The 27961-nt window shown below is 40.7% G+C and overlaps 1 protein-coding gene across 1 annotated transcript; it reads left to right on the top strand.

Moving 5' to 3' along the window:
• LOC131240766 (two-pore potassium channel 3-like) lies at positions 1-27961 on the top strand. Its single transcript, XM_058239218.1, has 2 exons — positions 1-1184; positions 27317-27961. Exons 1-2 carry the CDS (start codon positions 130-132, stop codon positions 27462-27464), a joined length of 1203 nt encoding a protein of 400 aa, XP_058095201.1. The 5' UTR covers positions 1-129; the 3' UTR covers positions 27465-27961.

Genomic DNA, 27961 nt, shown 5'->3' with positions numbered 1-27961 from the left:
CACCGCCACTGTCACCCCCACCACCATTACTAAAGACCGGAAAAAAAAAAAGAAAAAGAAAAAAAGAAAAACAAAGAAAAACGGAAGAGGCTGAATGCTCATCTATCTAACAAATAACCCCCTGAAAAAATGGAAAAAGAGCCCCTCCTCCCTTGCTATCTCAGCCCCAGAAAGAAACTCACAGCCACCTCTCCTTCTCTCCTCTCCCTCCCTGAAGACTCTGAAATCACCCCCCCTCCTCTCACCCCTTCCGTCCTCAAAGACCGTCTGATCTTCGGGCCTACCACCGACCCCACAACCCCCATCACCGTCCCCTCCTCCCCAACCCTCGCCTTCCTCTCATCATCACCCTTCTCCCGCACCAAGACCAATCTCCACCGTTCAAAGACCGCCCCCGCCATGTCCACCCTCAACGACGTCATCGACCCCGACCACCCTTCCGTCCCCAAACCCCAGCTGGCTTCCACATCCATCGTCTGCTATGCCACCGTTCTACTCACCATCTACCTCTCCCTTGGTGTCCTCATCTTCTCCTTGAACCGTGACGACTTCTCCGCTTCTGAGACCCATCCCGTCGTTGACGCCCTCTACTTCTGCATTGTCACCATGTGCACCATCGGCTACGGTGACATCACCCCCTCCACACCCACCACCAAGATCTTCTCCATCATGTTTGTCCTCATCGGGTTCGGGTTCGTCGACATCCTCCTCTCCGGCATGGTCAGCTACGTCCTTGACCTCCAGGAGAACATCCTGCTCAGTGCTGTCCAGGCCCGTGGGGACCAGGACACTGCCCGCTCCTACTTTGTCGATGTCAAGAAGGGGCGGATGCGGATCCGGATGAAGGTTTTCCTTGCACTGATTGTCGTCATCATCTGCATTGGGATCGGCACCGGTGTCCTGCACTTTGTCGAGCATATGGGGTTGCTGGACTCGTTCTATCTATCGGTCATGTCAGTCACAACGGTTGGGTACGGTGATCGGGCGTTCAGAACGCTCCCTGGGCGCATGTTCGCATCGGTGTGGCTTCTGGTGTCCACGCTGGCGGTGGCCCGTGCGTTCCTTTACTTGGCCGAGGCGAGGATTGATAAGCGGCACCGGATGATGGCCAAGTGGGTGCTGTCCAGGGATATGACAGTTTCAGAGTTTCTCGCGGCGGATATCGACAACAATGGCTTTGTGAGGTTTGGATTCTTTTTGCCATTTTGATGTAATTTTGTTTTGTTATTTGGTTTTGATTGTTTCAGTGCAACGAGTTCGCAAAAAAGCTTTGGATCAACTGATTGAGTCGAATAGGAGATCTTGTGGCTCTGAATTTTAGGCCGTTGAGTCTATTCTTTTCTCAGCATTTAATTCAATCTCCTTTTTTGTCAGGTTGGTATGGTTTTACTAAGTTTCGAGTGAGTTTGAATGGTTGGTTTGACTTCATTGCAGCAGTACAATTAAACATTGCATGTAGAGGAAGTGGCCAAATGGGAAGTGAGACCATTCTAATTTCATTAATCACAATGATAACCAACCCCTAATCCCAACTTACACATTTCAAGTTGGGTTTGAAGCTACTATATGAAATTTTGAATTCATGTTTGGGGCTGTACCTCATTATAAACGGAGCAGGCTCGCCCTAGTTAGGTCATTTCCGCTTTATGAAATCGGATAATTCAATTCACTTTGAGCATAAAAAGCATGGCCTTACAGGATAAAATGAAGAAAACAAAAAAACCCAACAGTTATTTGTTGTATACCAGTGATAGTGTGACATGGTTTCATGTATTTTGCGTCTCACAATGCAATGCACATACATTTGTGGTGATGTGGGTTTTAATTAGAATTAGATATCATAAATTATATAGTTTTTACTGACTTTCTGTATGTGTTGGCTGCGATTTCATGATTTCGTCTAGTCCGTTGAATTATGTTCTGGGCATTTCCCTATCGTTTCACAACCACATTGTTAGGAAATTGACTCGAGTATTGGCGAAATTGTGTTGGTTTATGGAGCTTTTATGATGTGGTTTGTGAGCAAGCCAATGGCTATTTTATGAAGGACATGCTCAAATTAGTCTTATACTTTCTTCTTATGGTGGAGACGCCACAACCTCAAAATCTTTGGTCAACAAATGGTAACTAAGGATGTAAAATGGAATGTGGCATAAAGAATATACCACTGTAATGTAGAGAGGAGTTGATTCTTGGAATGAGACATGGGCTTGAAATGACGACAACATATAATGCCAAGAAAAAAAAAAACTTTGAATGAGCAATTTTATAAAATAGAAGTGGAGCAAAGGTGGTGGAAGAAAATTTGTTGCATCACAAAGAAATAAAATGGAGCTAACTTGGCATAAAATATTTTCTTATGTGGATGTGTTATAGTGCAAGTTTATTTCACTAGATAGATTGGGCAAATTTGGGTTACTTCAATGGACCTTCTATTGGATTTGTCAAAGGAGATGGGCAGCCTCTGCTCTATTGAAAGGTCTCCACTTTGGGGATGGTTTTGTCAATGCCTCTTGGGCTGGATTGACCATACTAGTAAGGAGGTCTTCCCATGGTTGGGTGCTCGGGTTTAGAGTGATACTAGGGTTGCTTCCTTACTAGAAATTTATTGGTGAAAAGAGCTATTTATCTGGAGGGATTTCAAGATTTAGTTAGACAAGAAGAGGTGTTGCTGTGTTGGAGGAAGAGATCTAGGGCAACAAGCCCTAAGGAGGGTTAAAAAACAATTTCTATAAATTAGCCAATATAGGGTGGAAAAATTGTGTTTTGAAAATTTTTGTGGATAGCCTATTGATGGAGGAACTTTGTCTGGAAGCATTGTGCCAACTAGTCCCAAGCCTGTGTAAAGGAGGAGAGTTGATGTTAGGTGGAAATCTAGTTGTTAAACTTTTTCCAAGCAATCATGAGAATTTTTATTTCAAATTGATTGGCTTTATAAAGCCAACCCTAAATAGCTAGGACAAGGTTATGGTGTTGATGAAGCCAACCCCTTCAGAAGAAGAAAAAAAAAAGAGAAAAAGAAAAGAAAAGAAAAAAGAAAAGAAAGAAAGATGCTAGGACAAGGTTATGGTGGTGGTGTGGGGGTGATGATGATGATGATGACAATTGTCTATGGATGGAGGAGTCCCTTGAGATGTGCTTATGGATAAAATTCTGTGCTTTTGGAATCTTTATTTAAATGAGTAGATATTTAGGCTCTGGTCAATGGCCTAAATTTTAATTGTCTTCCTCAAAATTTAAACATTAGGGCTGGGAAGGGCCATCCAAGGCAAAGAATGTACAGGAGCTCTTTTCTATGGAGTAGGACAAATGCCCATGGCTCAATCATTTTATTGTGTCATTTTTCCAAGAGTGTTTGGGAGCAGTGGTCAATTTTTTTTTTATTTTATTTTCTAGAGGTTGTTTTAGGAAGGGTTTTGGTGCAACCTTAGGCAATTGTAGATTTTTGTCCCATTAGCTTTGAGGGAAGCTTTTACAAGTTCATTTTGAAGATTTTAGCATATAGACTCAAAGGAGATGGGTTTTCTAATATCTCCATTCCAAGTAGTAGCTGTTATTGAAGATAGAAAAATATTGGATGGAGTTTTAATAACCACCTAGTGTGTTGACTCTTGGGAGAGAAGGCTATTTCAGTTCCAAGGTGCTTTAGTTGAAGATTTACCAATTTTGGATGGAGTTTCACTGACTAATTAATGTGCTGGGCCTGAAAAGATAATGTACCTAGCATTATGTGCACATGGAAGGTTGATTTGATTTTCCTTGATCATCCTCTTGACAGAATGGGTTTTGGTCTCAAATGAAGTGTTACAAGTTGGTGGTTTCTCCATTTTGACCAGTGATCATCTGAAATGTTTTTTTCTTCTTTTCTCGGTATCTCTAGAGGGGTAGATCAAGGCAATCCTATTTCCCCTTTCTTATTCCTATGGTGGCAACGGTGGCCAAGTTGTAAATAGGCTTATCTATAGGTTAATGGATTTTTGGATCGTTAAGAGTTAAGGTGGGCATCCTAGAAATATGCCAATCACGCATTAATTTTTTGTGATGCTTCTTTCAGTCAAGTTGGCAATCGAAGAGGTCTTCTTTGATACCATGAGACAGTTTCAGGCATACGGGTAAATTTGTGTAGAAATGATGTTCATGGGGAAGCTTGTGAATGATTTAGTTGTGTATAGGACAATGGCCACAGTTGTGTTCGTGGGGCATGAAAAGAAAAGAAAAGAAAAAAAGATTTCTATCGACATTGTTGCAAAACCTTCTGCCTGCGGTTTCTATGGAAGAACAAAATGCATTGAAGTAAATTGTCCTGTTGTTAGAGAGATTATTATCTAAGGGCTTTGTTTGCATGGGGGTTGATCCCTACTCCTTTTGGATTTCTTTTCTCCAAAAGTATGAGGATATGAATGCCAAAAAAGGACGTTTGGTTTCTACAAACTGTCCAGTGCAGAAGTAGAAATGCATTAAAAGGGTGCCTTCTTCTAATTCATTTCCTTCGATCTCCCAATCAAAATGCAAAACTGGATAGGGCTATCCATTCGGATTCGATTGGCACAACCCTACAAGAAAATGTCCGTAGGTAGTGGTTTTTATTGTTGATAATCAGTGGGAGTCTATTAAAGATACGAAAAATTCTTGGATTAGAAAGGTGACATCTTCTTGAAAGCCCTTGCTTATGACAAGCGTGGCTAAGCTGGGGTCAGTGACACCATTGTCCAACTTGAGTGGAGTGCCAGCAACAATGAAGTGCATGAACACTCTTTGTTGCTCCAATTACTTAGTGTTTCTTATTGTCTTTTGTTATGTTGTTTCCATATGACTAAGGTAGTAGAAGGCATCTGGTTGTTTCACTTTCTTTCTACCATCGTCATCATCATAGCCTTTTCCTAGATTTCTTGATAGTTGAGTTGGCTTTATAAAAAAGGAATTTTGTTTCACTAATGATTTGGAACATAAATTCTCATGATTGCTTGGCTGAAGTTCTGCGATTGGTCGGTCACCTGAGTTAACCCCCGTCCTTTATCCGGGCTTGGGCCTGGCTGGCACATCGCTTCTAGGTAGAGTTCCTTTGTTTCTATGAGATGATTGATAACACCCGCAATTAGTTGTAGTTTACTTAACCAACAACCCTTCTTACAGCCATTTTTCTCTAGAAAAACAGGTGTTATTTTTAAGGGTGAAGCAAAAACGTATTTTCTAAAAGTAAATATTAAGGGTTGCAGCATAAAACCTAGGTAATTTGATGCAAACAATGAAGAAGAACAGGATCTTAATGCAAGCACAAACGAGTTGTTTAGAGCTTTGAAGAAAACTGGGGACTGAGACGGGTGTAATGAGGGTGCTGAATGACGACTTTTGAAGGCCTCAGCTTTCTATTGGTCAGAAGATGGACCTCTTCTGTGTTTAGTGATATATACATGAAATTTTATTTTATTTTCATATAAGAGTCCTAGAAGAATTATAATGACTGAGATAAAAAGATCTACAGCAATCTTCCAAGTTTTTTGGGAGGTGGTCAAATGGGATTTGATAACATTTTTTTTTCCCTCCTTGAAAGGTGGGGATTTGACAGTGTTTATCTTGGAATTTTACAACAGGGGCAGAATGTCAAATGATGTGGTCGCATCATTCATAGTTTTGATCACGAAGAAAGAAGGGGCAAAAAATCTTCAAGATTTCAGCCTGATTAGTTTGTTGGCCAGTCGATATAAAAATTTGGCAAGGATTCTGGCAAGTAGACCGAGGAAAGTGTGGGGGATGATCATTTCTAGCTATCAAGGGGCATTTGTATTGGGGAGGCAAATAACTGAGGAAGTGCTAATTGCTCATGAGAGTATAGATGGAAAATACAGGTCAGGAAGACTGCGAAGGTTATGTTAGCTTGATATGGAAAAAGGCGTATGATCACATCAATTAGGAGTTTCTACTCTTCTCTACAAAATGGATGGGGTGAAATGGCGGCAATGGATCAACAATTGTATATCCTTAGTGCATTACCATGCCATGATAAATGGGATTCCAATTTTTTTTTTTTTTTTTTTAACAAACCAAGGGCCATATGAGGAAAGAATCCACTTTCGCCCTTACCTAATGCGGTGGTGGTGGTAGAGGCTTCAAGTATAATGATGGATCGGGCACTGATGGTGGGAATGAAGAATGGTTTTGCAATTGGGGGAAGTGAGATGCAGATTCACCTCTTCAATATGCTGATAATACACTCTTTAAAAAAGAAAAAAAGCACTGCTGATGTCATAATACTTGTGATTCAAGGATCATGCAAACAATTTGTGTTAGGTGATTACATGGTTTTAAATAATCTCTGGTCAGAAGGTGAATATGCGTAAAAGCAAGATAATTGGTGTCTGGTTAAGTCAAGAAGGGGTGAAGGATCTGGCAAACACCTTTGGTTGTAAAAATGGAGGTTGTCCTGCAACTTACCTTGGCTTACTGTTATGCATTGGTAAACCAACAAAAAGGTTACAGCACTTGGTAATAGAGTTTATTGAAAGGAAGCTATCGGCATGGAAGCACAAACATTTGTTGATTCAGGGGCTTGTTACATTAATTGAGGCAGCTTTGTTGAACATGTCAGTGTATTTCATGTCGCTATTCAGTGCCCAGCTAGCGTTAGACACAAGATTGAGAAGCTACAAAGGTATGTCCTATGGAAAGGGAACATTGGTAAACCAACGAAAAGGTTATGGGACTCAGTGATAGGAAAGAAGCTATCGGTATGGGAACACAAAAATTTTGTCGATGGGGGGTTGTCACATGAATTAAGGCAGCTTTGTTGAACATGCTAGTGCATTTCATCTCTCTATTCAAATGCCCAACTAGTGTTAGACACATGATAGAGAAGCTTTAAAGGGATTTCCAATGGAAAGGGGAGGAGGAGAGAGAAATTCCATTTGGTGAATGGAGAGGAGATGTACAATGTCGAGAAAAGGGGGGCTGGGTGCAGGGGGAGTGCAAAAATGATTACGTAATGGTAACGGTGGATAGTGTTACACATTATGGGGCCGTAACGGCTGTTAAGAAAAAACGGCCCGTTACAGCCTGTTACGGGTCAATTTTTGTTTTTGTTTTCTGTTTTTCAAAAAAAAAAAAAAAGAGAGCCATAACGGCAACGGAAGTGGCCATTACGGCCACGTTGAATACCTTGACTGGCTATCAAAGATTTGAACACAATGAATCACCCATTGATTGGAAAATGGTTATGGAGGTTTGGTAGAGAAGAAGACTCTCTTTGGAATTACGTAATTTGTAGCCAAAATTTTGCAAGTGGGTGGATGGACTATTAACGAATCCTGGCTATACAAAGCACCCAGGGTATGGAAAGTGGTGATGGAGAGCAGCAGGAATTCAAAAAGGAGTGAACTTTGAAGTCAGCGAAGATCATGTATTAAATTTTGGGTAGATCCTTGGTACAGAAGGGGATCGTCTTTTGCGAAGTGTATAAAAGAATTTATAACATTTTATCTGATAGAGATAAAAGCAGCTGCATTGTTTAATAGAGAAGAAGGGGGGTGGACATGGTAGCCAAGATTCCAGCAGAACTTGTCTGAACAGGAGATCGAAGAGTTCACTGATCCTGTACTGAAAAAGAGAAGGGAGTAATCTCTGTAGACTGGAAGCCTAAATCTGGCGTTTCTCATGTCCCCTGAAGGTGGTGATTTTAGGATGGTTTGTGCCAGAAGGGAAAATGCTTAATATTGATCAGCTACGAAAAAGTAATATGTTTATGACAAATATAAGTATAATGTGCAAAAGGAACAAGGAATCCTTTAAACCTTTGCTTATGCATTGTGTTGTGGCGAAAATAAAAAAAGAAAAAAAGAAACTGTTCAGAATAGCATGGGTCATGCTGCAATCATTTATTTCGTTTTTGTGGGAATGGGAACGGTCAGTGTTTGACAGGAAAACGACATCACTATGGAGTATAGCATTCATGGCGACTATTTGGTCTTTATGGAAGGAAAGAAATAACAGAACTTCAAATCACAAGTCGGAGTCGGTTTGCCAGATCTTCCATAGAGTAAAGGGACACATTCTTGCACGGGCTTCAGGACATCCTTTATTTAAGGGCTGTAATATAGTAGAGATAGAGAGTTGTTTACATGTAAATTAAAATGGTTAAAAATCAAGGGATCTCTATAGCAGGCATATACGCATCCGTAATTTTTTTCCTTTTTAAATACAATAAGATTTAGCATTAAGAAACGACTGAGACTAAATGGTTGAGATAAGTTTAGAATTTAGTTGCTTCTTAGGGGTGTTATGAGATTGACATTAAATCTTATTAGGGGGCTGAGGTTAATACAGGTTTTGGGTTCATTCAGTACAAATATAAAGAGCTGCTTGCAGCCACGTTGTTGGAGATTTCTTTTAAGTATGGTTGCTGTATTTGTTCTCATGGAAAACATGTGACGTTTGGCAGATTTTGGGTATGTTTTGAACCCATCTGCTACAAGTCCGAGGACTTCTCTCCTTCATTCTCCTGTTGAATCTGGTAATTACTGGAGTGATTCTTTTTTTTTTTTTTTTTTTTGAAGACTTAGGGTGTCCCCGACTCTTTTGAGGTGAGGCTATTCCCTGCGGATACATGCAAGCACCCACAACCACGTGTATCAGGTAATGCCGAGGAGGGGAGTCGAACCCACACTTGTAGGGAACCCACGGTGATGGCTGCCGCCTAGACCTTGTTGGGCAGAGTGATTCTTTTGATTGCTGGAAATCAGATTTATTACTGAAATTTGATTGTATCAGCCGGAAGTTGTCTGCTAACAGTTTTGGTTGCTGGGAAACTGTCTTCCCCCCCTGGTCTTTAGTTGCTGGAAATTGTATCTAGGTGGAAATGGTATGCCCTTTCAATTACCTGTGTTTCCTGTAGGGTATTTGCAAGATAATATGCGCAATCTTTCGCTTATAAGATCCTGCCTTTCTGCTAGGGTGTCTACCACAAAGTCTTCTTCGTCTTGCCAATCCTAACATCGTGCCAAGAGCAGAATAGGCACTTAATAGAACTAGGCATCACCCAGAGCATACCGAAACTTGAAAGGACTTCATTTCACATTGTAGTGGCAAACGGACCGTGGATGAATAGATGGTTCACCTCTTCGATGTCCCTAAAACACAATATGCAAACATTAGGGAGAACCAAGCCCCTCTTGCAAAGTTTGTCAATTGTAATGCATGATTCCTACCGGTGAGCCAGGCAAACTAGCTAAGTAGGCATGTGAAGGTGACTGTGTCAAGAATCGGTAAGAGGACCTCACCAAAAAAAAAAAAACCACTATTTGTCTGAAAGACAAACCAAAGAATCCACTAATCCTGAAGAAGGAGAAAGGCCCCTTGGATGAGAGAGAAGCAAAAGAAGCTCATCATACTCAGAATCAGACAAGCCACGCCTGCAAGGAGGAGCCCAACTCCCCCCGTTGTATTCCTCGGAAAAGTAGTCAGCAACAAAGATCTCTGGATTGGGGCAAACATGATTGTCTTCCTCGGAAAAGTAGTCTGTGACAAAGATTTCTGGATTATCCATGGCTGGAAAACTCAATCGAATTGGAGAGTTACTACACCGGCAATCCTTCCAAAATCTAATTCTAGAACCATTCTCGCGAGTGAAACTCGTACTTGAGAAGACGAGATTAGACATCTGAGCAATTGCCTTCCAGATGAAGGAAGCATAATAAAGGGAGGGTCCTTTACTCCACCAACCTCTACTAGAAAGGTCATATTTTCCTGCTACAACAGACCTCCATGAGCCTCCCTCTTCCTTACCAAATCTCTAGAACCATTTCTCTAATAACGCCGAATTGACCTCCTCCAAGCTGCAGATTCCTGCACTGCCCTCGATGATTGGCTTGTAAACCTCCTTCCAATTGAGGAGGTGAAACCAAGGTGTTCCATAGTGGTAACGGTGGGTGTAATGGTGCCCACCGTTGGGTGTAACAGCCGATATGCCCCTGTTTCGTTTTTTTTTTTTTTTTTAAAAAAAAAACTCCAAAAAATTCAGAAAAATATCCAGAAAATCCAAAAAATTGTAAATATTCCAATTATGCATTTATTTATGATTTTGAACATATTTGTGGTAGTGTAACGGTCCAGTCTTTGGTGAGAATTTGTATTGGGCTGTTTGATGAATTTATGATATGCCAACTTGGAATTGACTGCAAACTTTTTATATTTAATTTTTCTAACTATATAATATGAGTATAAATTTATTAGAATGAATGTAATACCAAAACATCCCATATTTATAGCTTTTACTATTATTTATAGTATTTGTGTATTACATACCTTGCGACTCGCATATATTTCATTTCAACATGCAGATTCTAGAGACTTTGTCCTATTATGTAATTTATACATCTAACAATCTGGATTTCCAACACTTTTCTTTGTTTTTTGTGAATCCAATCTTAGATTTGGGGAAAAAATTAGCACTCGAAAGCGCCGGTGCACTGGAGCACAAAAGTGAGAAAAGTTTGAAAAAAGCTTTTTATTCTTAGATATTGGCATGGATTTCACTACAAATCCATGTCTATACATGATTGTCATGCATTGATGTGGATTTAAGTTGAAAATTTCAACATTGAGAGGTGGAAATTAGGGAAAATTAGGAAAATTCTAATTTTCTCCATCTTCTAAAACTGGTGATTAAAGAGTGAAGTTTTTATATGTTGAGAAGGGGTGGCCAATCTATCAATTCACCAAAAGCTTTCCATATTTCGGAATTTTTTTAGTTATATAAAATTAATTTAAATTACGAAAATGCAAAAGAAAAATTTGTTTTATTTTATAAAAATAATGATATTGTTACATTTGTAAAATACTTATTATTATTTTTTTCTTTTTAAGGATGGATTGGCATGAATTTCACTACAAATCCATGTCTATACATGATTGTCATGCATTGATGCGGATTTAAGTTGAAAATTTCAACATTGAGATGTGGAAATTGGGGAAAATTAGGAAAATTCTAATTTTCTCCATTTTCTAAAACTGGTGATTAGAGAGTGAAGTTTTTATATGTTGAGAAGGGGTGTGGCCAATCTATCAATTCACCAAAAGCTTTCCATATTTCAGAATTTTTTAAAATTATATAAAATTAATTTAAATTACGAAAATGCAAAAGAAAAATTTGTTTTATTTTATAAAAATAATGATATTGTTTCATTCGTAAAATACTTATTAATTTTTTTCTTTTAATGGATGGATGTTGACGAGTGATGTGTTGCATTTTTAATAAAAAAATATTTTTTGGAGATTTAACAATTATGGAAAAATAAACAAATCTATTTACTTTTAATAAATAATTATGTATGCATGTATGATATATGTATGTGTGGATGTCTACATTGATGGATGGACAAATGGATTTGTTATGAATGGATGGATGTGTTAAGCATGTAAATGGATGGATGGATGTGTTATGAATGTATAAAAGTATCATACATGAATGTATGATGGATGTGTATGAATGCATTAATGCATGCATGTAATTGTGTATTCATGTGTGCATGTGTGGGTGGATGGATGATGCATATGTGTATATGTGGGTGGATGGATGGATCATGGATATTGGATGGATGGATGATGTATGAATGTATGTATAGATGAGTGGATTGGGGTAGGGGAGAAGGTACTATGAGGTCAACCCCACCTGAGGTTCAGATATGGCTGATTTTTGGCACATCCCACAACCTAGAGGGGACCTACCAAATGCACGCCGTGGATGTCCATCATCAATCACGGTGAGGCCCACAGAGCTTGACCTCATGGGAAGCTTCCATGAAGTCAACCTCATAGTACTATATATATATATATATATATATATATATATAGTGAAATGCTCACTTGGGAACCAGTTCTCATGAGAATTCATGAGCACTTTTTGATGCGTGATGTGAGCCCAAAATCCGAACAGTCCACGTAATGCAGCACCCAATGAAACCCCTAGGGCCCAACTTTTAGCCTGATCCAAAATTCTGGTGGGCCATGGCAAATGGAAACAATTGTCTCCCTTGATTTGCCTCTCTCTTTGTGATGGCCCACTAATGTTTTGGATCAGGCTGAAAGTTGGGCCATGGGGGTTTCATGGCGTTTTGTATCATGTGGACTATTCGGATTTCGAGCCCATGACACGTGTGCAAAGGTGCGCATGGGTGCTCACATAAGAAGCTGCACAGGTGAGCATGACTCTCTCTGAGAGAGAGAGAGAGAGAGAGAGATTCATACACTAGTTGTACGCCCAATTAGTTGTGCAATTTAATAATTAATTAATGTTAATAAATGGTGGCCAAAGAAAAATTATTTCACAGAGGAAAGGAGTTGCCGTCTTGGGTGGTCCCCACCATCGTGTTAATGTGAAATCCACCCCAACCATTAGCTGAGTCACCCCATGTTAGACCTAGGGCTCAAAAATCTGTCTCATTCGTGGTTCAGGTGGACTCTATGATTGGAAAAAGTGTGCAGGGAAAGCTCACCTTCCAAATTGTTTCCCTTGGTGTGGCCCACTTAGCTCATATATGGGCTTGATTTTTGGGCCGTAGGCCTAGATTTTGGTGCGTATCAAATGGTTGGAGTGGATTTCACATTCTCATCACAATGGGCCCTGTAAAAAATCAAGGGTGGACGATCTCTCCCAACTATTTCCATTTTTATGGCCCACTAGAATCCCAGGTCAGCCTGATGTTTTTAGCTCTAGGCCCAATATGGGATTACACATCCAATGTTTGGAGAGGATCTCATATACACAGCATGGTGGGCCCCATAAAAAATGAAGGGAGGACGTGTCTGGGACCTGTTCATTCCCAAGAAAAGTACCACCAGCAGGCAACAACAGATTAGGTGTTACTCGAGTAAAAACGTAGTGGGTGTTTCCCTAACTGTGGGGCCTACATTAATGTATGTGTTGTATATCCACGCCATCCATCAGTTTTTCCGGCTCAATTTAGAGCATGGTCTCAAAAAATGAAGTATATCCAAATCTCAACTAGACCACACCGCAGTAAACAATCATGATTGACCGTTAACAACTTCTTAGGGGTTGCAAAAGGTTTTGATCAATCTGATATTTGTGTTTTTCCTTCATCCAGGTCTGTGTGACCTTATCAACAGGTTGAATGGCAACTAGACGTTATAGTGGGCCCTAGGGAGTTTTTAATGGTGGGTGTTGAATGAAGGAGTTAGATGATAATGATGACGACGACGATGATGATGTGGGTCAGATATATCCCGACTCCCGAGGGTTGTGTTACTGGGCAGGAGAGAATGGAGTACAAACAGGCCATGCTCGAGTCATTAACATTAGGTTAGGATAGGGAGTAGAGGTGACGATTTGAGGAAACTAAGCTCGCTTTTGGGGTTCTAGACATGAGGTTGATGGCAGCAGTAGGGGGATGAGGGCAACATTAGGGAGTGAGGGTCGCATTAGGGGTAGTGGTATTAATAGTTCAAGTGGGCTTCACCTATAGCACACTAGAGCACTCGTGTTCCAGATGCACCCATTGCAGGTGAAAAGCAGAGGCGATTGAAGGACTTATAGAGCAACAACAGATTTAAGGAGATTATGGGGAGTCCCATCGTCAGGTGGTTTATTTTGAGTCACATACAACACATACGATGGTCAACCCCACACTTCCATAAAATATCGACATTGTGTAGCGCATTGGCCAAGTCGTGAAGCCTCCAATACCAGAGGAGATTTTGGGGTCTATATTGACCAAGAGTACAAGGAGATGTAAGCTTGGTTAGAGGACCTGAAGCCGAACTGAGAGATCCACAGGGTGATAGTGCTGTGTGATGAGTGGACAAGGCCCACGAAGTTGTCGATTATCAACTATATGGTTTACTGCAAATAGTAGCTGGTATTTCTCAAGTCTATTGATGCTTTTGCTCACAAAAAGGCTGACTCCTATATATATGACCTTCTAAAGGGAGTGATTAAAAAGGAGGGCTTGTAGAATGTGTTACAGGTTGTGATGAATAATGACAGTGCGTTCATTAAAGTGGGGAAGAAGTTGATGAAGGACTACAGTTTTTACTGGACCCCGTGTATGTCTCATTGCATTAACCTTATGCTTAAGTCGGTAAGGCAGAGAGAGTTGGTTAGCTCCACTATTGAGGCGGCAAGGAGAGTGACCAATTTTATATGTAGTCATTCTTGGTTGTTGGCTAAGATGCGTGAGTATTAGGGAGATATAATTCGACAAGAGGTGGCACAGTTTGCCACAAACTTTGTCATACTAGATAGCTTGTATAGTTGTATTGGCACAGGGTAAGACAAGAAATCTCTTTGGATATGAGAAGTACATGGAGTGGAATCAGAGACATACCAAGACTGCGTACAGGGTTGTGAAGACAGTGCTGAGTGACAGATTCTAGGATAGAGTTCATGATGTTGTTGGCATCTTGCATTTGATTTAAAGGGTCATGAGGCCAAAGACAATGAGACATAGCCATGGACGGGGTCCATGTATGAGCTGATGCGATTGACAAGAGAAGGGATAATGGCTACATTCCTTATTTCTCATAAATGGGTATTTGACATTATAGATGATAGATGGTATGTGACCCTTGAGCATTCACTTCACTAGACTGGTAAGCTTATCACATTTAGCGTCATTTATTTCCCGGTTGCTGATTAAGTAGTACTTTCGTTTCAGCATATTACCTCAACCCGAAGTTCTACTATAAACACCAACTTTGGAAGGATAGTTTTTTAAAGATGGTCATCCAGTAGGTCTACGGGAAGTTATTCTTTAAATTAACAGGAAAAACAGTTTGGGAAGGAAGTAATGATAAATTGAGTTATTTATTTATATTTATTTATTTTTAATTACTTCTTATTGTTTACTATTGGATGGGTGATTAATAATGGTAAATTGTGATCGATAGCTGCTGCATTTTGGAGATATTTATGTTCTTGATTGCAGTTGTAAGAGCATCAAGGGATATGATGATGCCATATATGTATTGGTTCAAGTTTTCATAAACTATGGTTTGTGATGAAGATACTGTATCAAATATTTGAACTAAGACATGATTCTGGTGAATTGGTAGGCGAGTGGTGATCGATATATGAAAACAACATTCCCATGCTGCAGTTATTGGTGATCCATGTGCTTGCCCAGATTGTTTCCTCTTCGCCTTGTGAGAGGAATTGGAGCTTGTGGTCACTCATCCACACAAACAAGAGGAACATGCTAGGCAATGAGAAGCTGTAGAAGCTCGTAGTGTTCGAAATATCGGTGCTATTATCGATAAGATCACCGGTATTATCAGTAATATCACTGATAATATTGGTATCGCTAGGTCAATGCTATGAAAATTTTTGGCAGTTTAAAAATTTTCAAATATTGCCAATATATTTTTTATAATATCAGTGAATATTTGATGATATTATCAATATCAACGATATTTTGAGAAGAATCCTTTATAAAAGTTCCTTGGTATTGGCAAACGATCGATAACCACAATATTAACAATAATATCCCCGATATCACGGAAACATCCGTAAATAGGCGAAAATGACAAAAATTGGGGAAAATTCCAAAAACTTAAAGAATCGCCATTTTTTGGGCTTTTAAAAAACTGTTCCTTAGGTGATTTCCATCACTCTTGGTTTTATTAAATCAAAGTGTGGATTTGGAGATCAATCTTGAATCGAAAAGAGGATAGGTTGGACCTCAAAGGTGGCAAAAAAATCCATAGAAACTTTTTTTTTTTTTTCAAATGTTATCATGGATTGCAATGAAAATCCATATCTACGCATGATTCTCATGCTTTGATAGAGATTTGTGGCGAAAGAAAAAAACACTTAAGTGAAAAATGGGGAAAATTGGTGAAATCCTCTTTTTTTTTTTTTTTTTTTCATTTTATATTGAAATGTGTTTTTCTTCTTCTTTTATTTATTTATTTAAAGGTGGTATATATATGTTTTTCTCTGTTAATTAGTTTGGAAATTTTATATATTAATGAGTGTTAACCAATCTATTGATTGGCTATATATATTTTATGCCGATTTTTTTTTTTTTTTTTTTTTTTTTTTTAAATTTTATATACTAGATGGTTATGCCCTTGTAAAATGGAAACTTATTATGTATAGTTGTTTTTTTTTACAATATTTTGATTCCTACAAGTGTGAACATGTGTGTTTTAAAATCTCTTGAAGTTTTACTGAAGATTTTCACCTTTTCCCCTAATGTTATCCAATGTTTCCTGTTGACAACAATATCATTGTTACATGTAACAAAATTGATACCTAAACACTGATTACTAGACTATGAAGTTGAAAGAGAGATAATTATGGGCAGAGCATAAGATGGAGTCACATTGTGATCTGTTTGACCTGATATCGACAAGTGCACAAGCACATCTTAGTAATGATGTTGAGGAGACACTTTATGAGTGGGTGAAGTCAATTGACTTGGATGATGTTGAGGGAGGCCTTATTCAAGTGCTATGTGAAAGGGCAATGTCTCTGGGTATTGACGTCGTCCAAGTCATGGAGTAAACGACTCAGGCCGACTCTTTCCACATGTTGATGAGGAGCCTAGTACATCTTGATGAGGGTTGCGAGGTATTCTCACAACAAACTCCACAATGTCAGGTTGTATTGAGCGATAATGACAATAGGAATTTATCCCTATCTGACGGTGGTAGTAGGGGCGATGACGGTGGTGACGACAGTGATGTGATGCAGGACAATTAACCACTTGCTCTAAAAGCTCGAACTGTTAGAGTATGGCGAATTAATCCCTTTTATCTCATAGTTAGAGCTAGGCAGAAACGGGACTGATCCGAAGGATCCAATCTGATTCGAACCGAAGGCCAGGATCGGGTCGGATCGAGTTGGCCCAGTTAGATCCGACCGTAAATCGGATCGAGTTCGGATCAATGGTCAATCCAGACCGATCTGATTTGATTCGCACAATGTTTATTTAACACTGTTTCCTGAAATGTTGTCCACTTGAGATTGGGATATACCTCTTTTTTTTTTTTTCCTTCAATACCATAAAATGATCTAGAAAAATAGATGGACAGCATAGATGAAATAAATACATCATGGTGGGGTCCACAGAGCACCGACTTACCATCCATTGACTGGTGGCATGGGGAGTAGCCAATCCGTCTTCTCACCCGTGACTCAAGGTGCCTCGAGCATTGAACTCCCTGACGACAGAAGCGGATTTCAAACCAAAGCCTTTCACATGAAGTTCTTGCATGGGATGCTAGGTGGGTCCCACTGTGATGTTTGTGATAAATCCACACCGTCCATCCGTTTTGGGAGCTCATTGTAGAACATGCAGCCAAAAATGAAGTATATCCAAAACTCAAGTGGCCCTTACGAGAGGAAACAGTGTAGATTCAATGACCACCTTCTTTGGTTTTCCCTCTTGTCCGGCACACTTGAGCTTTGGATCCGCCTATTTTTTGTATTGTCCTAAAATGAGCTCTCACAATTGATGGATGGTGTGGATTTCTTAGAAATATCATTGTGGGCCCACATAGCATCCCAATGCATGGCTGCAGAAAATCCTCGTCCCAAGAAAAAACTCTGAACGCGGATTGGCAGGTGTACCACGCACCAGCCCTGTTGGTTTGGCGTGTTGCCGTCAGCAAGTTCTGTGGGTCCCATCACAAGGTATGTGTTATATGTAAACCGTCCATCCACTCGACGTGCTCACCCTAAGGCTTGAGCTGAAAAATAAGATAGATCTAAAGATCAAGTGCACCACACTGCATAAAGCAGTGGGGATTAAATGTCTACCATTAAAACTCTTTTAGGGTCAAGAAGATTCGATCCGAACTGTACCTAACCCGATCCGACTCGATTTCCCTGATTGCGTAGGACACGGTTCGGGTCAGGCCAGCAGCACAACGGATCGGATCGAGTCAGAGGACCCGGACTCGGTCCCGAATCAGATCGAGTTCGGGTCAGGCATTGAAAACTTCGGACCGAGTCGAGTTGGGCCCAGTTCGGTCCGACTCGACTTGATGCCCACCTTTACACATAGCCCAGGCCCCACATCTCATGGGTTAGGGCCTCGGCCGAACCCCCCTCGTGGGCCCCAAATCACTTGGGTACCGCCTCACATGGGCCACCCACCCTGGATGTGTCCATGCATCCCACAGGCTACCCCACTCGAGCCCGGTGTGAAATGTGCATTAATCACCCCCGGTGAGGATTTTCGAACATGAGACCTCCCCCGTGGGCCTCACCCACCCCAAGTGTGCCCTGGCATCCCACAGGCGACCCCACTCGAGCTCGGTGTGAAAATGCCCCTGCATTAATCACCCCCGGTGAAGAGTCTCGAAAACGAGACCTCCCGCTCTGATACCAATTTGATGCAGGACAATTAACCACTTGCTCTAAAAGCTTGAACTGTTAGAGTATGGGGAATTAATCCCTTTATCTCATAGCCCAGGCCTCACATCTCATGGGTTAGGACCTCGGCCAAACCCCCTTCGTGGGCTCCAAATCACATGGGTACCGCCTCACATGGGCCGCTCACCTCGAGTGTGTCCCCACTAAGATGTTCGGTATCGGTATCGGTGGGCGTAACGGTGCCCACTGTTACCAATATGGATACGCCCCGTATCGGCCGTTACGCCCCCGTAATGGCTGATACGAGGTGTGTAACGGTGTTTTTTTTTTTTGGGTCAAAAAATTATGAAAAAATATCCATTAAATCCGGAATATTCTAAATATTCCAAATATGCATTCATTTATAATTTGGAACATGTTTATGGTGGTGTAACGGTCCACTCTTTGGTGAGAAGTTGTATCGAACTATCTGATGAATTTATGAACTAGATAACCTAGATTTGACTACAAAATTCATATATTTAATTTTCTAAATATCTAATTTATATACATCCCGATAGTTCTTTAAAAAAATGAAATTAAATTTAGGTAGATGGCGTTGCCAATTTGGGGCTGACTTGTAGGACCAATCCATGCCCCAAATCAGCCTTAGATTCATGTAATTTATTGGCATTATCCCACTTATGAATTCGTGGACATTTATTGGATAGTGTATCATGAAAAAACAAATAAATCAAAAGGCCCTATTTTAAAAAAATAAGCGTCCACAAATTAACAATTAAAACTATTCAAACAATTTGATTTTGGCATTGTGAGTTAGTAACTACGGTCCATAATTTAATTGGTAAATTTTAAGTTAATATGTGTCTCGTGTACAATTTTTTAAGGGCCTCGATTAGGTGGGACTTGGATTGTGAAGTGTAGCACAAAGTGTGAAAGTTTTTTGGGCCCCACCATGATGAATGTGTTATATCCACACCGTCCATCCATTTTGCCAAATGATTTTAGGGCATGAGCCCAAAAATGAGGCAGATCCAAAGCTCAGGTGGACCGCACCAAAAGAAACAACAATGATTAAACGTCCACCATTAAAAATTTATTGGGGGCTACAAAAGTTTTAGATCAAGCTGACATGCGTGTTTTCCCTTCATCCACGTCAGTGTGACCCAATTAACAGGTTAGATGGAAAATAAACATTACAGTGGACCCTAAGAAAATTTTAATGGTGAGCATTGTATAACCACCGTTTCCTATGGTGTGGTCCACTTGAGATTTGGATCTTACTAATTTTTTGGATCATGACCTAAAATGATGTAGCAAAATGGATGGACGACATGGATAAAATACATACATCATGGTGGGGCCCACGCGGCACGTGGACATTTTATTAAAAAGAAAAGTCGGTGGAAATAAGCCACGTTGCCTCTTTGGAATGGAAGCTGATTGCGTACCGAGTAAACTCTATAGGGTCCACGTGATTTAGATATTTTATCCACTCCTACCATCCATTTTACCAGATAGTTTTAGTGCTTGAGCCCAAAAATGAAGCATATCCAAATCTCAAATAGGCCTCACCACGGGAAATAGTGTGAATTGAATTTCTACCGTTATTGAGGGCCGCTGAAGTTTTGGATAAAGCTTATATTTGTGTTTGCCCTTCATCCATGTTTTTGTGATCTTACGAACGGGTTGGATGACAAATAAATATCACTGTGGGGCTTAGCAAGGTTTCAACGGTGGAAATCATTATTCCCATAGTTTCTTGTGGTATCGTTCACTTGAGCTCTATATGTGTTTTAATTTTGGTATCAACCCCTTAAATGAGCTGGAAAAACAAATGGACGGTGTGGATAAACCACATACATTCATGATGGGCCCTACAGAGTTTACTCAGTACGATAAAAGCGTGCTGAATAACTCGTTCGTAGTCCGATTTCCTTTGGAATGAAAAAGAGAGTGAGAGAGGGCTCTTCGACTTCGCTGCGATTTCAAATAGAGAGAGATGTGAGGGCTCTTTGACTTCGCTGCAATTTTAAATGGAGAGAGATGCGAGGGCTCTGTGCACGAAACCCTAGCAGGGAGAGATGTGCATGGGTCTGTGCTCGAAACCCTAGTAGAGAGAGATGGTTCTCCGATTTTGAAACCCTAACAGAGACAGTCACAGAGATGCTGGTTGACTGATGGAGATGAGAAGAAGAAGAAGAGGAAAAGAAAGAAGAAGAATCAGGTTCGCCTTCGACCTTTATCTTCTCTTCTCCTCTTTTTCTTTTTCTTTTTCTTTTTTCCCTGGAAGAAGACCCCCCGTTTTTTTGGAATGTTACGGGGTAACGGACGTTACACCCTGTAACGGCCGTTACGGGGCCCGCAATGGTCGTTACGCATCTCTTTTTCTGACCCAACCGATTCATACCCGTATCGCGTAACGGCCTGGGCCGTTACTATTACGTAACGGCCGATACGTAACCGATTTGGAACACCTTGGTCCACGTATCCCATAGGCCACCCCACTTGAGCCCGGTGTGAAATGCGCATTAATCACCCTCGATGAGGAGTCTCGAATACGAGACCTCCCCCGTGGGTCCCGCCCACCTCGAGTGTGCCCTTGCGTACCACAGGCGACCCCACTCGAGCCCGATTTGAAAATGCCCCTACATTATGATGGGGGCGATGTCGGTGGTGACTATGGAGATGGAGGCTAATTCGACGTGGGTGGCAATGATAATGGCGATGGTGGTAGTAGTGGTAGGGCTTAGGTGCAGGTTAAAGTCGGTAATCTATTAGCCAATTCACAAAAGAGATCCACTTTGACCATGCCACTCAGGATCAAGACCATGGATCTTGTTTATTATCCTTATGGAGAGTAGGAAGCCCAACTAGCATTTCAAGTGTAGCGAGGGTGGGAAGGTCCCACATGGCCAAGAGGAGTCTCTTACACAGATATTGTCATCAATGGATATTAGTCATGGGAGTTTCTAAGTGCTTGTATTTGAAGTACACATATAGTTGTCAAATTTCTTAGACAAATTGATGGTTAGATCTTCAGTGCACTTCAGGCCTCTACTGCACTTCATGAAGAGTGGCTCAACATCACAAGACTAGAAGACTCGGTATGGTTTCAAGTAAATGATGTAAACGATCAATGTGTATGTCAACCATCAGGTTAATTGACCATAGAAAGGACCTTAGGTTAGAGGTTTTTTAAACATGGCCTCATGTACTTAAAATGTAAAAATTATAGTGTAATTTCACTGATGTTTGGTTGGCCCAACTTTTGGTTCGGCCGACTAAATTTGGATAGGCCAACCTAACCTCAGCCTCGGCCAAATTTGCAGCAACAACAAACAGAAAAATCTGTTGCAAGTTCAGCTAGCCCAACCTTGGGTTCGGCCAATTGAACTTGGCTCGGGCCAGTCCGAAGGTGTCTTGGGTCAAGTTTCCAACAATGAGAACTTTCGGATTTCAAAGGGATTCAGCCAGTCGCATGGCAAATTCGGCCAGCCGAAGTTTTGCTCGGGTTAGTCGAATTTTTGATAAATCTTATCTCACGTAATCCGATAGCCGTTGGAACAATATTGTTGAAATTCGCGAGTCGAAGCCTTTTTTAGGCTAATCGAAGTTCCATATCCTTCGGCTATAAATAGGGACCTCTCATTGGTTTCATAACGAAAATTGGTGAAAAATCTTCCTCAAGTAAAAGAGAGAAACTCAGGTCATCCCAAAGCTATCTGTGTGGTAATTCGTACTTTATTTTAGCTCATTCAATTCCTTTTCTCAAGTTAGTTTTAAATGCAATTGGAGAGTAATCTATACTCTACTCGAGAAATAGAGAATTGAATTTGCAGCAGTTAGGGTTTATATTCCTTGAGATATATTAGATTTCTAGATTCTTTCTGGTTGAGGATACACTGCTTCATCGACATTCAAGAAAGAATATCGTTGCATTGATCGAAGCCTCAACTTTATCTAGTATCTTTAAATTGACGCTCTGTCTTCTGAAGATAAGTATTGTTACTATTTTATTATTTCATTTGAGTTTGTTGAGATAGCCCGGAAATCTCATTGGGTTGATTGGTGGCTAGCCTGTGAAAATTACTAAGGAGTTTTATTGTGGTAAGCCCATGAAAATCACAAGAACTGTAAGAGGTTGTTAAGGTGAACCTGTGAAAACCTTGAAATAGTGGAAAACCAAAATTACAAGGGTAGTAATTTTGGGAGTGGAGTAGGCGTATGTTAACACCAAACCACTATAACTCCTTGAGCATTTGTAGTGATTGATTTATTTGATTATCTTCCTTTTACTGTTTTGAAAGATTGATTCCAAGGATGTGAAATAAAGTTGTCCTGCCTAAAACAATAGGTGAAGGTTGTCCTACGAATTAATTGGAATCAAGGTTTTAATACTTTGTGCGATTAAGAATATTATTTCTACGAGTTTTTATAAGGAATTGGTATTGTCCTATTCACCCCCCCCCCCCCCCCCCCCCAAGGATATCTGTAGCTCGTATTTCAGAGTTTTGACTTTTGTCCCACATTATGCACATGAAGGGTACTGGGATATAGCTACGGCTATGATACTTAGGCACAGTCACTGACTATGGGGCAACCACGGGAGAGCGCTTACTGTTATGGTTACAACGGGGGATATTCGGTCTCTTGTATGATTGGAGTCAATTCTATTCGAGTGTTGGGTTTAGTGCATGGTGTGCCGTAAAGGTTGTTGCGTAAAAGTAACAGTGGTAACCGTTACGCGTTACGAGGTTGTAATGGTCGTAATAACTGTTATGGAAAAATGATTTGAAATCGCCGTTAATGGCTAGTTACACCCCCTATAAAGGTTGTAACAAACTTGTAATGGTCTATTATGGGGCAAATATAGTTTTTTCAAAAAAATAAAAATAAGATTCAATGTTACGGTGCAAATACAAGTTTTTGGGTTTTTTCTTTTAATAAAAAAAGAGACCCTAATGGTCGTTACGGGGGTTGTAACAGCTGTTATGACTCGTATCATAAAGGAAATGGTGGTGGCCATTATGGCCACCGTTATCGTTACGAAATACCTTGGGTTAGAGTCAATCTGGTTTCTACATACACTACTCAGCAACGGTTACCATTACGCAATACTCATGTCTGGGTGTACTTCTATAATTTGGAGAGGATGAGTACTAGAGATATTTGAGAGATTACCTCCATTGGTACAACTAGTCCATTACTTGAGCACAATATTGTTGACATGTGGAGTAATAGTTACTATGGTTGATCCTTCAAAAAAAAAAAGTTGTTATGGTCGACCGAGTGGGGACAAAGATGATGACTTCGAGTAATGTAGGGGCATTTTCACATCGGGCTTGAGTAGGGTTGCCTGTGGGATGCAGTGGCACACTTGGGGTGGGCGGCCTGTGTGATGTGTTAGCCATGTGATTTGGGGCCCACGAGGGGGTTTCGATCGAGGTCCTAGCCCATGCGATGTGGGGCCTGGGCTGTGAGATAAATAGATTAATTTTTCATGCTCTATCAGTTTGAGCTTTTGGAGTAAGTGGTTAATTGTCCTACATCAAAGTGGTATTAGAGCGGGAGGTCTTGTGTTCGAGATTCCTCACCAAGGGTGATTAATGTAGGCACATTTTCACACCGGACTTGAGTGGGGTTGCCTATGGGATGCAAGGGCACACTCGGGGTGGGCGGCCCGTGTGAGGCGGGTGGCTCGTGTGAGGCGGTACCCATGTGATTTGGGGCCCACGAGGGGGGTTCGATCAAGGTCCTAACCCATGCGATGTAGGGCCTGGGCTATGAGATAAATGGATTAATTTTCCATGCTTTATCAGTTTGAGCTTTTAGAGCAAGTGGTTAATTGTCCTGCATCAAAGTGGTATTAGAGCAGGAAGTCTTGTGTTTGAGATTCCTCACCGGGGGTGATTAATGCAGAGATATTTTCAAATCGGGCTCAAGTGGGGTTGCCTGTGAGATGCAGGGGCACACTCGGGGTGGATGGCTCGTGTGAGACGGGCCCTACCTGTGTGAGGTGGTTGGCTCGTGTGAGGCGGTAACTATGTGATTTGGGGCCCACGAGGGGGGTTTGATCGAGGTCTAACCCATGCGATATGGGGCCTGGGCTATGAGATAAAGGGATTAATTTTCCATGATCTATCAGTTCGAGCTTTTAGAGCAAGTGGTTAGTTGTCCTGCATCATCGAGCCACCTTGTAACTCTTGTGGGTTTGAGGGATAGTTGCATAGGTATGTTTTTAATTTTCTTTTATGTTTTATTATTTATTACCTGCATCTGTATGATACGAACTCATTTCTTCCCTTAGTCAAGAATATTTTTCTGAGTATCAGCGATAACAATATTGATATTGCAAACATTGAGGGGCATCCTGAGATGTGCTAAGGAGTGGGTTTAGGATCCAGCACTACTGGGAACTTTTGTAGCATTTTTTTGCTACTAGGTTGGAGAATTGGATTCTAAGAAGTGTGGTGCATATACATTCAAAAAAGGGGAGTGTGGTGTATTCTTCAATGAGGCTGCTCCCTCTGCAAGTGGTTTTGGAATAAGCATATTCTACAAGATATTCACGAGCATGTAAAAATTTTTCAAATGCTTATTCACCTGCTTATGCACTATTGCCTGTGTAGGGCCCACCGTATTGAGTGTATGCCATCCAACTGATGCATTAGGTGAGCCCAACCATGATGATGGGTTAGGTGGGCCACATCATAGAAAATGATGGACAACCAGACAACCACCCAAAAACCCTCTAAATTCACATGGTAGCCCACATGATGGTTTGATTGGCCTAATTTTTGGGGTGTCCAACTTTCTTGGTGTGTCGACCCTGCTGGACAGGTTGGATGCCATACACACCACTGTGGGCCGCATGCACAACCCTTCTAGAATAAGCTTTTATTCTACTAAGGCCTGTAGAAGAACCGGCTTCTTCTTCCATGGATAGGCCAAAATGTTCCATGTAGTGATGAATATGTTATCATCACAGGATGGTTGGCCTGGTTATATATATATATATACCTGAAAGCTGTGATTGTCCTTCTCTCTTACAAGTGGGCAAAACATGAATGTGTATTTATTCAATGGAACCCTCAAAAGATGAATTGAGTTCCAAAGTTTTGGGATTCTTTGAACTATGGTTGCATGAGCATATTCTAGAGCTACAGAAAAAAATATTTACATGCAAATATCCAAAACCTGGTTGCATGAAGTGGAGGTTTTTGATGATGACAAGGCATCCCCGTCCCTTTTAAAGGCAAGACTAATCCCTGCAGATGCACACAATCATCCACAAACCACTTTTCAAAAAAAAAAAAAAAAACAATCACCCCACAAACCACATGCATTGGGTAAAGCATGGGGAGAGGAATCGAACTCGTATCTATGGGGAGCAAACCCATGTCTAGCGCCCAGGCTCCGGGCGGGTAAAGGACTTGGTTGCATGAAATGGGGGTTGATGTGAGCGAGGCAGCAAAGTGCCGTTCTCAGAATGTTAGGAAGCAGGAGTGCTTAGGAGGAATTTATATGAAATAATGTTGATGAATTTAAACTGTAGCTCTATTAGTCAAATACAAAACTTATGATCTTTTTTACATAGAAATGGCAGGAACAAAAAATAGTAGATAGAAACTTAAGGATCTTTTTTTACTAAGAAATGGTAAAAACAAAAGAACTTGGTTGTTTTTAGTAATGGTCTTAGTGGAATCATGCCAGTGGCAGATGGTGGCCGGATCACTGCGAAGCTTGGAAATGGGAGCGAGGATCTGGGGGAAACTTAAAGTGGGAATGACACCTTAGATTATTCTTGCAACTACAGCCCATAATGTGACACCACTAGAGGGTTCATCCAAGTGTCGAATTGAAGTATCCTTGCACTGTATACCTGTTTGTTTTTTTTTAAAGAACGTTAAAGAGAAGTATCCTTGCAATGTAGATCAATGTATAGGTCTTCCCATTCTGTAGTCCTCATGCATAACAATTCAATTAGATAAAGGACACCTGCTAAATTCAACTGGTAAAGAATTAAACTGCAGAAAGTGCTACAGTTTGACAGGAAAACAATGGGAGATGATCTTATGCACTTGCTGACTTTATTCTTAGTTAACTCCCTGTTTTCCTTTCCAGTTCACATAAACTGGAGATGAACTCAGTTTTATGGTTCATTTTTAGTGAGATTGTTGTAATAACTAAAATAGTCCTAGTAGAGACACCTTGGGTTTGAATCGTTGTTATGTACTTTGGCCTGATGGATCTGTTTCTGTTATTGGAAGAGGCAGATGATGAAGCTAGTAACTTTTTTTTTTTGTCCCTCGAGCCGACACCAAATTGTTGCTTTTGTGCCCATTGTCTATCATCTTTACTGGCTTTTACTGCTGTTGGCACTTGGCTGTTTTAGGTTAGCAAGTTTTGAGTGTTTGGTCAGTCCAATGCTGCTGCAACTCCTAATTCATTAGTGTGGTTTATCAGAAACATTAAGGTGTTAAGTAAAGAAAGGCAATCACACCCAACTCCATTGTTGAGTCGTTAGGGTACCTGCTCTCCCAAGGCATGACCTGGGATCTTGGGATCTAGTCTTTCTTACCAAGGCATGCAGGGAGGCAGTAGCCCAGAAGTAAAGAACGGCCATTTAACAATTAAAATGTTCTCACTAGGTCATTGTTCCAACTTCTAATCTAATTGTCTCTCATCTATACGACATTTGATTGAAATATTTGTGGGCCCACAACAAAATTATTATCATTCAAATTATGTTCTTTCTGTCTTTGAAAGAAGAAGAAAAAAACTTTCCCATTTCTGATTAGATCCATGGTATGGTTCTGATAATCTATTTTCATGCATTACTGTTGTACTTGTTCTTGCAATTGTTTCAGGTTTTCTTCTCTTTTCAGGATTGTCGTGTTGGTTATTTTAGTTGCTCATATTTTGCTTTCAGAAGACTTGTACAATGTTTGACGTCATTTTCCCCGCCTCTTTAATGCGTTGCAGTAAATCTGAATTTGTTATATACAAGCTCAAGGAGATGGAAAAGGTATCAGAGAAAGACATCCATCAGATCTGCAACCAATTTGATAGACTAGACACCGGAAACTGCGGGAAGATTAGTCTTTTGGATCTCATGGAGGGTCATAATTGATTTTTGTTGGGCTGCAGTTCTGATCAAGTCGAAGCAAAGGAGACTGTAGCACCATAAGAATCTTGCCTTGGAAGAGCCTCTTGCTTTGCTATTTTTCTTGTACAGCCAAAGGCAAGAGGCCCTATTACATAAAGCAGTATGTGCGTCTGCAAAATCTTCAATGAAATGGCTGTTGATAGTCTTTCCCGGCGCCGTCAACCATCATCCCGACCTTCTACTGGTTCATGGATGGAAGTGCTTCTGCACTCGGCATTGGTGATCTGTATTTATTTCTTTCAAATCCGTTGATGTCTATAAATGTGGATTTATCTTTGCATATAGCAAATGTTATTTTGAGGTATTAGGAATTTTGTAATATATAGTTTTTCTTTATGGTGCGTTGAAATCCGAAGGGTTTTGGCAGAGTAGGAGCTGAGAGATTGTATAGTTGAAGGACAGAAATGTCAATGACTCTTTGAACTTTCAATGTCATTTAGGTAAATATTGGGGAATGGCAC

Source organism: Magnolia sinica, chromosome 3, assembly GCF_029962835.1.
Source record: "Magnolia sinica isolate HGM2019 chromosome 3, MsV1, whole genome shotgun sequence".
Lineage (NCBI taxonomy): Eukaryota > Viridiplantae > Streptophyta > Magnoliopsida > Magnoliales > Magnoliaceae > Magnolia > Magnolia sinica.
This window is presented reverse-complemented; position numbering and strand designations above follow the sequence as displayed.

Coding starts and splice junctions, on each gene's coding strand:
- LOC131240766 (XM_058239218.1), top strand. CDS start 130: ATGGAAAAAGAGCCCCTCCTCCCTTGCTATCTCAGCCCCAGAAAGAAA. Junction 1,185..27,316: donor GACAACAATGGCTTTGTGAG/GTTTGGATTCTT, acceptor AATGCGTTGCAG/TAAATCTGAATTTGTTATAT.